At 38.7% G+C, this 15,595-nt stretch overlaps 1 protein-coding gene across 1 annotated transcript; it reads right to left on the bottom strand.

Moving 5' to 3' along the window:
- Positions 1 to 669: 669 nt before the first annotated feature.
- Positions 670 to 11,000, bottom strand: LOC146632873 (butyrophilin-like protein 10). Its single transcript, XM_085353581.1, has 3 exons — positions 10,925 to 11,000; positions 2,149 to 2,484; positions 670 to 956 (listed from the first exon to the last, which is right to left on the bottom strand). Exons 1-3 carry the CDS (start codon positions 10,998 to 11,000, stop codon positions 670 to 672), a joined length of 699 nt encoding a protein of 232 aa, XP_085209707.1.
- Positions 11,001 to 15,595: the final 4,595 nt, after the last annotated feature.

Here is a 15,595-nt window from a genome sequence, read left to right as displayed (position 1 = left end):
TTGTGTACCACAAAAAAAAAAGAAAGAAATGAAATCAATATTTAGTAGATCCGCCTTATGCTTAAATTACAGCCTCTGAACGCTTCCTGTTGGTTCCAATTAAGGTCTGGATTGTGGCTGAAGGTATTTTGGACCATTCTGCTTTACAAAACATTATCTACATATATATATATATATATATATATATATATATATATATATATATATATATATATATATATATATATATATATATATATATATATACACATACACATACACACTTACATTGACAGGTAAACCAGTGCAAACTAGCCGGATTGTGGATTTGAACCTGGTGGGACTGTCGATCGAAGACGCTGAAGATATCTACCTATTCGGAGAAGCTCACTCAGAATAACGCCTCTGAGCTCACTGTAGTTGTGAGTCTTTGAGCACAAGAACGACAACTGGGGTGATCGTGGCTACGAGTTACTTTTTGCTTCGGCTCCAGTGAATCTGTCTGCTGGAGTGTTTTATCACACACCTCTACTTTTTCACCTGAAAATTTTTTTCCAGACATCTGACTGCATGTCTTTATCGTTTCATTATTTATTTTTTTGTTTCTGTGCTGACATAATTTTTTGCATTCAGTCTGTGCACACATTTTTGAAAAACACTATTTTCTTAAAACATTTTAAGATTAAAATTTCACTCACCATTCAAACGCACATTGATTTCCGTATGTGCCTGATGCCAGATTTCCTTCTGTGTGGCGACACAGTGATAGCGGTCAGTCTTTTTCACAGTAGTTTTGAGGGTGATGAAGAAGCGCTCTCCTTTTTTAGAGACCTGTGGCTCCTCTGAAGGAATGGTTTGATTGTTACTGTTCCACCACTCGACTGTAGGTTTGGGGGAAGCACCCTTAACATCACACTTAAGGACTGCCCAGTCATTTGTTTGATCAAGATTTGTGACAGAAGGCTCTGGAGCTGCACCTGTGAACACATAATACATTGTATAAGAATATAATAAGAATGTAAACACATAATAGAAATATTGTAAAAGAAAAATGGCAGTAAATCAGTTCTTTTTGATGTTTGAAAACAAAGAAAAGAGTACTAACTCAACTCAGAGTTTTTACTCAACAATATTTTAGACTCACATGCAGACATTTATACAGAGAAAAGGTTTGGACTAAGGTTGTGCGATTGGACAAATATATCAACTATCGATGATAGGCTGAGCTTTTCACCGATCACAATTAATTTATTTGAGCAAGTTTGCTAACAACGTTGGTGGAAGCTAAGAGAAGCAGTCAACAGAAAAAAAAATAGGAAGGATTTCAGTGCTGTTTATAATTGTCATAAATACGAATATAAATAAATATTTGAACAACTGTAGAGGTTACAGAAAATATCAGCAAAAACAAAATGCAATCTCCAAAACAAATCCACACTTCTCTTAAAACATATAACTAGAACTGGTTTTTTTTTTTTAAATTACACTGAGAGGGATAAGATACTTTATGTAGCTCATAAGCTAGTTTTCTACTCGGTTGAATAACTTGTAAGGAGTTCACGTATACACACGAGGAGGCAAATATCAGTGACGTCAACAAGCATGACTCACCTGCGATGATTCGGACCTTTAATATGGGCTCTGAAAGGGAAAAAAGCACAAATATTAGAGGTGACTGTGTAATTATCAATAGGCAGTCAGTTCAAACTTGAGAAAACAAATTCAGGAGTGTTAACCTGCTATATTAGACATATTGTTATAATCCCTAACTAAAAAAGGAAGGCAAAGTCACATAATCCATAAATGTCCTTATGTATATTATACAAAAGGCTGGTTTATGGTGGTGGATGTGTTATGACACAATCAGAAAACAATTTGAACAGCTGTCAGTCTGAAATTTCAGGTGAAGTCAGAATTTTTTCATTTACCTTTTACAGTTGCATTCACAGAGATTTATTTTGTTTAGTGAAGACTGAATGGATCTGAGGGCACCTCAGAGCTTAGATAAGTAGACAGGTGCAGGGGCAGCATGAACATGGGAAGGTCTCAGTTTTTTTCATTAGATATTGCAAATATCACTGCAGGTGTGCTGTGGGGGTGAGACCCTGCCAGATGTGCATGCTGACTGTTTCATCTGTAAGTAATCACCTGATTCATAACAGCACTCACCAACAGCAAGCTCAATGTGGAATCTTATACCACCGGACTGACTTTTTGGAAAAATACAAATATAGTTTCCTTTGTCCTCTAGCCTAGTGTCTGTTATTCTTATGGAGGCGTTGCCATGCTTCAGCTCTTCTGGAAAATGTGAGACTCGACCTTTGAACTCCACAGACTGATCTTCAAAGTCATTGTTATGATGTGTGCCATTATTGTATATGAACACCTGCTTTCCCTCTTTCTTCCAGTCAAACAGCATTGACTCAATGTTCTCATTGGTGCTGAGGGAACAGGGTAAAATGGCATCAGCATCTTCTTTCACCGTCACTCTGGTCACAGGTGTCCCTGAAAGACAAAACATTAATTAAACAGTGTGTTTTCATACAGATTGATGAGGACAGAAGGAAAAGTCAGGTATGAGTCAGGGACAGCTAACCAGAAGAAAGTTCACGCTTATTTTTTTTTATTAATCATGAACAACAAAAACCAATCCAAGTTCAACAAAAAAGAAAAACAGTCACGACATGAAATCGCAAACGTCGCAGTTTTTTGCTTTAGCTCCTCTTCACATTGTTCCTCTGTAGTCCACGCCTCACTGCACAGTGTGAGAGTAACTGGTTTAAACTGAGGCTGAAGGAGCTGAAGAGCTTGTTTCAGAGAGGATGGAGTCAGAGGCTGCACCAAGGCCCAGTCTGAGATAAACAAAGATCACTGTGAACTGTTAATCATGATAAACTGTTCCAGAAGTGTCCAAGAATCAAGTATGGAGCTGGAAATCAGTGTAATAGCTCACCTTTACTTCATGTACTACATTTCTGTTTACAGAAGTCAGTGTGAGGTCCATTAAAGAGGACTCTCTCTGAATATTGATTTTTGCTAATATTACTGCATCCACATGAGCTGTTACAGAAATGCTTCTCCCTTCTACCAACACACAGCTGAAGCACCCCCAAAACGAATCAAAGCACTCCCAAAGTTTTCTTACTTTTTTTGAGAATATTTGCTGTTTGTGTGACACACCACTAAAAATCTAAAAACCATACAGTACTTGGTTGAGACGTAATATTCTAACAACAAAATGGTTTGTTCCAGCTCGGCTTTCTCCTGCTCTGGCTCTAGCGCCCTTTCTGCCAGAGCGATGGTGGCTGAGATGCAGCTGGCTTAAAACAGGACATTTCAGCTGCATTTAACCTTCAGTTACTCTTTATATAGTTAGGTAGGAGTAGACCATGTTTCTTTTTAGCTGAAAACCATTACACCCAGGTAGGGATGCAAGAAAATATCGATACACCGAAATATCGCGAAATTTCGTGCAATGATACTGAATCGATATTCAAAATCAGTTTTATCAAGGTCTTCTACAGTTATCGAGGTCTCGCAATAACTGTAGAAGCGTCTAGATTGCCAAAACCAAAGAAGCAGAACAGTGGATGTGTGGCCAATTGTGCTAGCTAACTGATGATTGAAGAGGAGAGGATACAGCCGGCCCCAGCAGCTTTCGAATCTGATGTGTGAACTTATTTTGGATTTAGGACAAAAGAAGGCAGTAAAGACTATGACAAGAGCTATGCAGTCTGTAAAATCTGCACTGCCAGAGTCAAATATTCCGGTAACACAACAAATTTATGAACACACATGCCATAGCGACATAGCGTCAAATGCTAATTTTAAAATGAAACGAGGTGATCCCGCTCAACAGACAATTGAAGAAGTTAACTTTTCGAAACGCCCAGCAACTTCAACTTGTGCAACAAAAATAACGCAGTCAGTACTTGTTTTTATTTCCAAAGACATGCGCCCTCTGAGTGTTGTGGAGAATAAAGGATTTCGGAATATGATTAAAATGCTGGAGCCCCGTTACACCGTTCCTTCCCGACAACACATCACGGACATTGCTCTGCCAAAGTTGTACCACAAAGTCAAAGCAACAGTGCTGGACTCCCTGAGCTTGGCAGAGACAATTGCTTTGACATGCAAAGCAGAAACAGTGCCTCCTTCAGATACCAGCTCACAGGTTAATCATGGACGTAATTACAAGATGGAATAGCTCCTATGATATGATAGAATGATTTTTAGAACAGCAACCAGCCATCTGTGCAGCTCTTCTTTCTGCAGAAGTTAGGAAGAGTGAAAAAGAAATTTTCACATTGAGTCTGACATCACATGTGCAGAAGAAGTTGTCAGGGCACTCAAGCCTATGAAGGACGCCACCCTGGTGATGTCAGAGGAGAGCATGCCAACCCTGTCCATCATTGCTCCTCTTCATGCAAAGCTTGTGATTGGTGCACAAGAAAGTGTTGATGATACACCGACAGTAAGGGACATTAAGACTGCCATAGCAGAAGATCTGGGAAAGAGATATGTAAATGAGAGGGAGACACTATGGATGGCAGCTGTTGATCCTCAGTTTAAGGACCTGCCCTTCCTGTCTGAAGCAGAGACCAGTGAGACCTATTCCAGACTGTTGGACACTGAGGTGACTGTGATAAAGAAGGAAGAAAATGTAAGTAAATAAATGAATGAATTTATTTGGAAAATTCAACTGAAGTTATAAGCAAGTGAATAAATTTTATGTTATTTTTTAAGTATATTGATGACATTTGTCATCAAATATTAGTGCAGAACAGGGTGAATCTTGGATTTGAATTTTGACTTTCTGACAATATTACTATTTGAATTTAATGTTTTTCAGCAGCAAAAGAATAAGGAGACTGACAAACAGGTGGAGGAAGAGAATGCCACAGAGGAGGCTCATCACCCACATAACAAAGACAGCTTTGACTCCATCCCTCGGCCACCCCTAAAGAGACAGAGGACCTCATGTGCATTGGTGGACTTGCTCGGAGCTACGTTTGCCTCTACTAGTGACAATACTGCACCAAAATCAGAACATGATGTTGCTGCAGCTGAGATCAAGAGGTATAGAGATGAGACCCCTTTGCCTCTCACAGGAAATCCTCTCAGTTGGTGGAAGGACCATGAACAGAAATACCCTCAACTATCCAAAGTAGCAAGGAGTTTCCTATGCATTCCTGGAACAAGTGTCTCTGCAGAGAGAGTTTTCTCCTCTGCAGGAGACATAGTAAATGCACCAAGAAGTGTCCCGAGAGCTGACCATGTCGATCAGCTTGTATTCCTGCACAAAAATCTGGAAATTAAAAAATAAGCACTGAAAAAACACTATAACATGTAAAATCTCTGATATGAGAATGTTTGACATTTTGGTTGAGTCTCATAAGCACTTATTTAGATGAGTAAATTCCTTTTTTCAGGTTGTACTAAAAATGTTCCATTGATGGACACTGCAGAGCTGTACTTTATTTTACTTAATTGTAATAGCCCTTTACATTTTTTGTTAATGTTTACTTGGATGGATTCGTCAAGCAATTTCATTTTTGATTTATATTTGTTTATGTTAAGGTCACATAAAAAGTGCTTTGTTTTGATGCTCCATAGAGCAATTTTTGGATAAGTATTTTACAATCATAGTACTTAGCAAGTTAGACCTCAGTGTTACATTGTTTACTTTTTCATGTTAAAAAAAATACTTGATATTTCAGAGAGAGAGAGAGTGTTTTTGTTTCAGATAGCTCATGTCAAGCATTTAACAGTTTGGACTGTTTACTGTGAGTTTTCCTAATTAAATTTAGTCCTACTAAACACAAATATCGTCTGGCTTTTAGTATCGCAATATATTGTATCATCTACCCTGTATTATGATAAATATTATATCGCCAGATTCTTGCCAATACACACCCCTACACCCAGGTAACCTGCAGTGTTGAAAATGTGTTTTCCGAAGATGTTTGCTACCCTACAATCCGTCCTGCTCTGTAGTAAAATCAGCGACATTTGATCATCCTGCTGCTCCCATTGAAATTTATATAGCTTATTTAAAATCTAAAACTTTAAATTGTCCATAGCTTGCTGTTGTTGCCACCCTGTTTGAAATGGAATGAGAGAAGCTGCTTATTTTGTCATATGTGCATGTACCGATATCACACCCAAGGTACTAACTAGCTAACTGACTGGATGTGTGTGTGTGTGTGTGTGTGTGTGTGTGTGCGTGTGTGTGTGTGTGTGTGTGTGTGTGTGTGTGTGTGTGTGTGTGTGTGTGTGTGTGTGTGTACAGAGACAGCCAGGTTCATAATGGATATGAGGAAGTTTTTTCAGAAAAAAGGAGCCACATTCAGGTAAAAGTGTAAAATCAAATGATCCGTCAATCAAGAATAATGTTGGATCAGTGTTTCAATATTTATCTTTCATTAGATGTTCGTGTGGTTTGGTTATTTGCCTTTTGGTTGAAAGTACACTGAGAGAGGACTTTTTGTTAGTGATCTTAATAGTATTTTTTTTTATATTAATTTAATTTTTCATCTAATTGAATACAATCTATTTGTGTATGATTGTCAGTCCAAAGAGGGAGAGAGGAAAGAGGGAACGTGAGGAGAAAGTACAAGGTCAGGAAGAACCAGGTAAGAAAACAGACAGGGAACAGTGACAGGCACAACAGAAACTGTTAAACTGACAAAGAGAAAAAACCTGATTTTACTCACACAATCTGGAAGTTGTGTTCTCCCTATATTAAAGCTGCTGTACAGAATCTGCAAAACAAACTGGGTTGAAACATTTTTATCCTCTTTAACAACATTCCAACATAACATTATCATTGATTGGGGAGATTAAAATTAATGTTATATTTTTATGTGGTTCAGCCACAACTCTTCTAAAACCTCAGCCAGTAATAGGTAGGCCAACTTTTGGACCATCCAGTTGTCTGTATGACTGCTGCAGTACGTACATCACATTTGCACACAGAAAGAGCCAAACAGCCCTGGTGGAGTGAGGAGCTGTAAAGAGAAGCAGATGCTCTGTTTATATTCTAAAAATGTTTTAAGCTTGTTTCAAAGATTCTGTACTGCACCTTTAAATGTTTTCCAGAAGCACACATACACTTATCAGTGTTTCTCAAACCTTTTACAGTGTGGACCACCTGATAAAAATGTTAAGCTCTCCTAAGTACCACTATGAAAGCATGAAACTCATAAATCTTACAACACAAAATTAGTATTATTAAATTAGTAAAATTAGTATCTGCAGTAAAGATCTTTTCATACATTCTACAACAGGCAAAGTTGCCTCCATTTTTATAATTTTTTATTAATATTTTGTACATTTCAAGGACTCTTCTGTTTTGGAAGTGTTTTTATGTGTCTGTATTATATTATACACACACATTAAAAGTGAATCTCTGTCCAAAAAATGCGCTCAGTTTACTTTTTACTCACTGTGAGCATCATTCATTATTCTCACGCAGTAATTAAGGTTAGGATATGCATTTTTTTTTTATTCCAATCCATTCTTCTTTTGCAGCATTTAAATAACCTTTATCAGATTTGATGGTTTTGTTACATACAAAAATGTGTTTTGTTTTTCTTTCACAAATGTGGGGATTAAATTGTTAAAATGTACAAAACAGTGATGTCGTGTTTTGTGACAAGGCAGGCACAGAGAGACTTGATGACTTTAAGAATCTTATGATTCAATAAAGAAATTTGCAGACTTGCACAGAGATGGTAAAATTATGATGACTAATAACGGAGACGAAGACAACAGACGATGAGGACAGGGAGGAACAGGGGTTTAAATGCACCAAGGAGACAGTCAGAGGAACTCGGGACAACTGAAGACATTTAAGGATGCAGGGACTGACAGAGACAGGGAAGAAGTCTCACCATGATGTGTAAAGTTAATTTTTCCTGGCTGGAGCTGCTCAGCATCCCCAAAACTCTGATCCTAGAATCGCCTCTGGTAATGATACCAACAATTATCACAACAAAGAGGGGAAATACCTCCAACATACGCAAACATTTTACCAGACAGCCTGTAATTATTTTACATAAAAGTAATGTCTTCAATATGCTGCTTAGAAATGGTGGTGACAATCAGCCAATGAGACTCAATAAAGAATCAAATCAATAAGTGATATTGATAATGTAATCAGAACCGCGAAATTCATCAATTCCCATGAATATGTGACTGCGCAGTGTTTGTGTTGTTTTCAGATTTTTGATCTGCTCTATTGACAGAAAAAAAAATCATGTCATGTTAGCTTTAAAACTCCACACAATAATTTGTGACCTTTACCAACACAATGTACCAGAGCAAACACTGCATCTCATATTCTCTCTCTCTCTCTCTGTCTGTCTCTCTCTCTCTCTCTCTCTCTCTCTCACACACACACACACACACACACACACTCTATACTTAGGACTATCAAAGTTAACTCAGTAATGAAGCCTTTTAAAATTCCTTTTAATGCCTCTAATTCTTAGATGCGTGATTAAGAAAATCAAGTGCTACTTCAGCTTTTAAGCTCTGTCACATGGTTCTCTCAACAAGACCACTGCAGATGTGAACAGAGTTATCACTGTGGTACACAGAGCCTAGAATATCACTTGGTGATGTGAAGAACCTTCCGCCCACTCGTTAAAGGGAGACCATGCTGGACAGACCATTCTACAAGCAAGAGGCTTTCAGTCATAGCTTGATCTGATGAAGAGCAGCAATACAGGCCAGAGCCATCTATTTACACAGAAGACCATCCCAGCAGTGGTCCAAACATGAAACAGCACACAGTGAGATAGTTTGCACTTTGCACATAAGTACTTGGCAACAGGTGCCACATCTATGTGATGTGAGAGGTTGTTTTTGACTGTATGGGCATGTTTTTCAGAAGAAGTAAGCAGCCCTGTCATCTAAAAATATCAAAATGCTTTTCTGCTTGAACAACTGTCTCAGTGCAAAGAAAGAAAAGTAATGATGAGCATAAGCTCAAGTGTACTCCTAGCAGGTTTTATAAGCATGCAATACCTTTTACAGAATATTCTTTATAGTATGTGTTATGTATTGTATTGTTACACTAATGAGAAAACACACATGCATATAAAGTTGCGATAATGAAAAACATACATGGACTGTTTTCTTTACTCTTCCTGAGCACTCAAAGCATTTTATACAACTTGCTTAATTTACTTTCTCATTCAAGCATTTATTATTATTTATTATTAATATTTTTCTAAGGTATTGCTTTCTTTCCGTTTGATTGAAATACCAACCTTCTGGTTACTAGATGACGTGCTCTGCCTCCTAAGCTACAACCACCTCCAATTTATCTGGCACTGCCATGATGTCAAGAGCATTAGGAAATTTCAAAAAATCTATATATTAATTTTTTAAAACAGAAAAAATAAATCTGTCAAATAATTGCAATTACATATTTTAATCAGTTGTTAGCCCTAAGTATTATAGTGTAATTATCAAAAATATCCAGTCAGACGCTTCACTTTGTGTGACGCTTTTTATCAGCACGATGGGCAATAACCCCAGTCAGAGCATCAGCTTTCCTGGAACCTTCTGGCATAATCTCAGCAACATAACAGGAAGTGTCCTTACAAAATAAAATCTTGGCAAATGGCAAATGAGATCATAAATAACTCAAGGTATGACTGCATATTATCAGCACAAGTGATAAGAACGTTTCAATCTCAAACATGACAGAACGGCTCAAATCCAAAGTTCTCGTCCTGCTCTCTGCTCGCGTTACTCTTTTCAGCGCCACTTAGCAGCATTTTAAATTATGTGTGGTAATGACTTTATAAGACTCTCACTGAAAAGATTACGTGTAGCATCATTGACATCAGGACACAGAAGGCGAGGTCCATTAAAATTGACTCTCTCTGCATGTTGACCTATTCTTATATAACTGCATCCGCTTGATGCAACAATTTTGGATGAACAACAGAGATCAATGTCAGGAGGTACAGGTAACATATTTCCCAGCATTCCCCTCTGCCATCAAAACTTTCCAGGAAAAGCCTCTATGTTAATGAGTGGAGTTAAAATCACAGAGCAAATATTTTTAAAAAGTAAAATTCAATTCACAAATGTTGGCTCCATAAAAAGAGTTAGGCATAATCATATAATACTTCTAGCTTTACCATGACTCCAGTAGCGTGGCTGTCTATTGTAATGTAGAAAACACTCTTTGATAGTGATTGCCTGAGCTGAAACTTGACTTTCTCTTGTTGTAAAGTTGTTATTATTTTTTAAGCCAACAAATCAATAAAGTATTCTGATTCTGATATCCATATATCATATTTCAGTTACCACAAAGATGCATCAAAGGGTTGATGAATACATTTCTGATTCATTGCAGAGATCTTCGCATTTTTTGTTTAAGAGGGAAATAAAGACAGGTTTAGTCACATCTGGACTGAGACAAAAAACAAACAAACAAACAAAACAACAAAACAATCGACAACAATTGACACGTTTTGCTGCTGCAACTCTCAACTTTTCGCTTTTGTTTGTCTTTCTTTATGAAACACTACCTCTACACTATCTCTGTATTCGTAGAAACAGTGTATATGTGTTTCAAACTGAACATGAGGTTCATTGGGAAACAAATGTCACACAGTCTAAACAGAGACCAAAACAGATGCGTTTACAGGAAGCAGCGCACTGACAAAGACGCACACACGTACGTAAAACACATGCAAACGAAATAATAAGTTTCGCTAATAAATAACGATCAACACAGAAAACAACTCTGGTTTTTTCAATACTGAAATGCGGCTGCATTAAAAGCTGATGTCACAGGTGTAGACTCCGCAGTCATCCACCCACTAAAGCAGCAGCCTGAGCAGCGTTAAAGCTCCATCCGCTCCTGTGAAACGTGACTGCGCCTGCACACATGATCAGTCTAAATCAGTGAGTTTCTTACCGGATTCAGCAGCAAACGTCCGTCCGGACAAAGTCAGGAAACAGAAGCTTAGAAACAGAAGTGGCAGAAGCTCCATGTCTGCACAAATCCTCAGAGGATCAAACGTTACAGGATCTCTTAAAAAGGGAGCTCGGAGCCACTCCTCCCAGCGCACTGACGCACAAAAAAGAAAAAGAAACATTCATTCTCCTTCTATTCTCTTAAAGCCGTAAGCTATAACTGCACTTCCGGTGTGATATGTGACAATATCAGCGACATTTAGCTCTAACATGTTTAATAACTGCGACAGTTACACAGAATCGCTGACAGCAGACAGATTAATGAGCAGAGATAACAGATTATTGTAACAGTTTATGTACAGGTTGAGGTAAAGAGAGAGGACACCCCATACTTCCAGAATCTGTAGCCTTTAAGGTCAAAGACGGCTTCATTTTTTTCACACTACCATCTCTATATCACACACACACACACAAGGAAAAAACAGACGTAAGTTAGTTGTAGTTATAATACTCTTCACATGCCTCATGGAAGCATGTCCTTTAGGAAAGAGGCCCAGAGGATGACCTGGGACACACTTCCACACTCCAGGAGATGATATCTTTTAGCTGGCCTTGGTGTCCACCTGGAGTACCTACATACCTGCTTTGAATGTTGTCTCCACAACTCAAACCTGCATAAGTGACCAAGGATGAAATTAGGGTGAAATTTGGACGGATCCATCCATCCATCTTCTTAACTGCTTGTCCATTTCAGAGACACCGTACAGAGATCCGTACAGCAGAACGCTGCTGCAGGATTGCTCTCCCCCCGCTTCAGGACACCTACACCAGGAGATGCCGGACTAGAGCAGCGCAGATACTGAAGGACCCGTCCCATCCTGGCAACAAACTGTTCCAACTTCTGCAATCTGGTAGAAGGTTCCGCATCTTCCGGGCAAGGACAGAGAGACTCAAGAGGAGCTTCTATCCCCAAGCCATCCGTGCCCTAAACACACACACCCGCCCTCTCACATCTTCTATAATTGACTGAGACAGGACTCTTCCAGACACTAAACCAAGGCACAATGTACATTTCAATTCCTTTAATTTTAAATATGTTTATATTGTCTATCCTGTAAAATAGTCAGATGTCTATTCATATTAATGTACAGAATTCACCTGCTTGCTGCTACTACTGCACATTCACCCAGTGTATATGCTATATGTCTGTATATAAATATATATAATGTTCTTCCTCTACCCACCCCCCCCCCAATTTTTGCACATGTCGAGGAGCGTGTCAGGCTACATTTCACTGTGTGTTATACTTGTATAACTATGCATGTGACAAATAAAGAACCTTGAACCTTGAACCTTGACACTTGGGGGGGGGGGGGGGGGGGGGGGGGGTACACCTGGACAGGTCACCAGTCAGTGGTAGAATTTTCTGATTAATTGATCATTGGTTGGTAAATATATATATAGTCACTTCTGGCTTGGACAAACAATCGAACAAACAAAACATTTAGTTTCAGTCCAAAACCAATGGGTGCTTTTACAGTGGCTACATATCTTTTATATGTGAGCAGCGGATTCAACGTGTCGACTAAAATCTATATCATATATATCAAATCTAAAATAAAATATACCTGCATGTCTGAGAATAGTTACGAGCTTTAAGAGTTATATACACTGGTGTGAAAAAGTGTTTGCCCCCTTCCTGATTTCTATTTTTTGTTTGTCACAATTAAATGTTTCAGATCATCAAACAAATTTAAATATCAGACAAAGATAACATAATTAAACACAAAATGCATTTTCTAGATGGTGTTTATTATTAAGGGGCAAAAAAATCCAAACCGACATGGTCCTGTGTGAAAAAGTGTTTGCTCCCTAAACATAACAACTGGTTGTCCCACCCTACAATCAAGCATTTATGATAACTGGCAGCAAGTCTTTTAAAGTGTTGTGGAAGAATTTTGGTCCATTCACCTTTGCCAAATTGTTGTAAATCAGCCACATTCGAGGGTTTTCCAGCATGAACTGGCCTTTTAAAGTAATTTCAAAGCATCTCAGTCGAGTTCAGGTCAGGACTTTGACTAGGCCACTCCAAAGTCTTCATTTTGTTTTTCTTAAGTCATTCAGAGGTGGACCTACTGGTGTGTTTTAGATCACTGTCCTGTTGCAGAACCCAAGTGCACTTCAGCTTGAGGCCACGAACACATGGCCAGACATTGTCCTTTAGGATGTTTAGGCAGACAACAGAATTCATGGTTCTATTTATCACATTAAGTTTTCCAGGTCCTGTACCACCCCCAACCTCTTCTCCGTCACTCCTGACTTCGTCATTCTATACCTGAGTTTTTCTGTTATAACCTGCTTCCTCAGATCCACAAAGACAAAGAGAACCTGCTTCTGGCCTTCTCTAAACTTCTCCATCAACAATCTCAAAGCAAACATCTCAGCATGACTCTACACTGCTGCTCACTGATTATAATCTCTTTTCTTAGCCTAGCTTCAACCACTCTTTTTCATATTTTTAGCTTTCAGCTTTATCATCAGCTTTATCCTTCATCCTTGTTCTTTAAAACTTACACTAGCTCATTTATTCCTCATTCCTGTAATGCCCACAGTGTGTATTAAACTATCTGTTTTAAAATACCACTGGTCTCTCTGTTAGACACCTCCATACCTCCACAGGTATCTGGACTAACTTGCTTTACTTCAATATAATCCAATTTTATTTATATAGCACAAAATCACAGTCTCCTCAAGGTGCTCCATACTGTAAGATAAAGACCACTCAATAACAGAAAGAAACTACAATGATTACACCCCCCCCCCCCCCCCCCCCCCCCCCCCCCCCCAACAACAAGCACTTGGTGACAGTGGGAAGGAAAACCCTTTTAACAAGAATATTTTTCTGGCAGAACCAGGCTCAGGGAGGGGCAGCCATGTGCTGCAACTGGCTCGGAGGAAAGGGAGAGAGATCAAGAGAAGCACATGGGAAAGAGCCACACAATAATAATGGGCCTTTCCACTCTCCATCCTCTTCATCACTGCCCTCAGTTGCTCCTTACTAATCATCGGTACTTCCTGATTCAACTGCCCTCCTTCCCCCCTCTCGCATTAAAAACGAAGCTGGACATTTTAATCTGGGTCCATATTTCTGTCTGCATGCAGGAGTGCACAATTACCCACCTGCAGATCATAGTACACACAGTGAGGTTCTCATGTTCCTGAATGGTGGGAAATTACATGTTTTACATTCTGATGCCAACAGATCCATCCACTCAGGGACTATGAAGCTATTAAAATCTCCAGAGGAGAGAGAAATTCAAATTTCTTTAAAACATAAACTGAGTGTTTTTAAGGCATGACTAATCATTTTAAAATTAAACGTGAGATTACTACTAATCTGAGAATTTACAGCTGAATTTTTTCTCAAAGTCAGACAGAGGAATGATACTACAACCCAGGCTATGAAGTCTTTAAACAAAAGAAAAAAAGATTTCACCTCCACTCTCACTTTCACTTTAAACGACAGACTTCCTGTCAGGCAATTAGATTTCACAACAAGCTGGCCGTCATCCAGAAGGCCAGACTTCCAAGAACTGATAGCCTTTGGAATAATGACTGTATGTCAGGAGCTGTACTGATCTATGCACTCACAGCATATTATCTTCATGATGCAGCATCTCCTCTATCAAGGAAACTGCAGGCATTCATGAGAACTGATGACAGTAACAGGAAGAAGTAAGATGCGTTTATGACTTTTCTTTTTGCACCACTAATCATTTTCACTTTTCATGTGAACAACATGAATGAAAATGCGTGTCAAACTAGTTATTCTGCCTTGTTGTCATCTACTGTTCAGAAACCCTGATTAAAATCAGAGTTAAACCAGTGACTTAGAGGCTTTTTAAAAATATTCACAACAATCATCCAGAAGGCCAGACTTCCAAGAATCAGATTCAGATTCATGAAGGCAGAAGAGCAGAGAAAGAAACAAGTGAGAGTAAAAAAAACAAGCTTCATAAAGAATGAAACCCTGGCTTTGCACTGTTGTGCGTTCATACTCATATATTCGTATTTGGTTTGAAAAGACGAGCTCTATAATGAACTCTCTATAGGCTCCTCTTGGTAAGATAAGATAAGATAGAACTTTATTAATCCCTCGGGTGGGTTCCTCTGGGAAATTCGATTTCCAAAAAAGCACAGCACCGACAGAAGTTACAGAGTTACAGAATATTATACACACACACACACACACACACACACACACACACACACACACACACACACACACACACACACACACAAACACACACACAAACACACACACATACACACACACACACACATATATATAAATACAGAGACAATATAAATAAAATATACAAAGGGGATAAATAGAATAAATAGGAATAAAAAATAAAAATACAAGTGAATTGCACATTTCAAGTATTGAGTCTATTGCACTGTTGACTATTTACAAAAGTATTGCACAGTGAGGTGAAGAAGCACTACAGCTTAGTTGTTCCCCCCTCCTTTGTCCTCCTGTTTCCCCTCCCTCTCCCCTCCAGGGAGGAGTTAAACAGTCTGATGGCGTGTGGGACAAAGGAGTTTTTAAGTCTGTTAGTTCTTGTCTTGGGGAGAAGCAACCTGTCACTGAACAGACTCTTCTGATTGT

The sequence above is a fragment of the Diplotaxodon limnothrissa genome, linkage group LG5, assembly GCF_057381915.1.
Source record: "Diplotaxodon limnothrissa isolate DT_005_m linkage group LG5, D_limnothrissa_male_GT1.1, whole genome shotgun sequence".
In the NCBI taxonomy this organism is placed as follows: domain Eukaryota; kingdom Metazoa; phylum Chordata; class Actinopteri; order Cichliformes; family Cichlidae; genus Diplotaxodon; species Diplotaxodon limnothrissa.
Note: the sequence above shows the minus strand (reverse complement) of the source record. Positions and strands in the feature narration are given on the sequence as shown.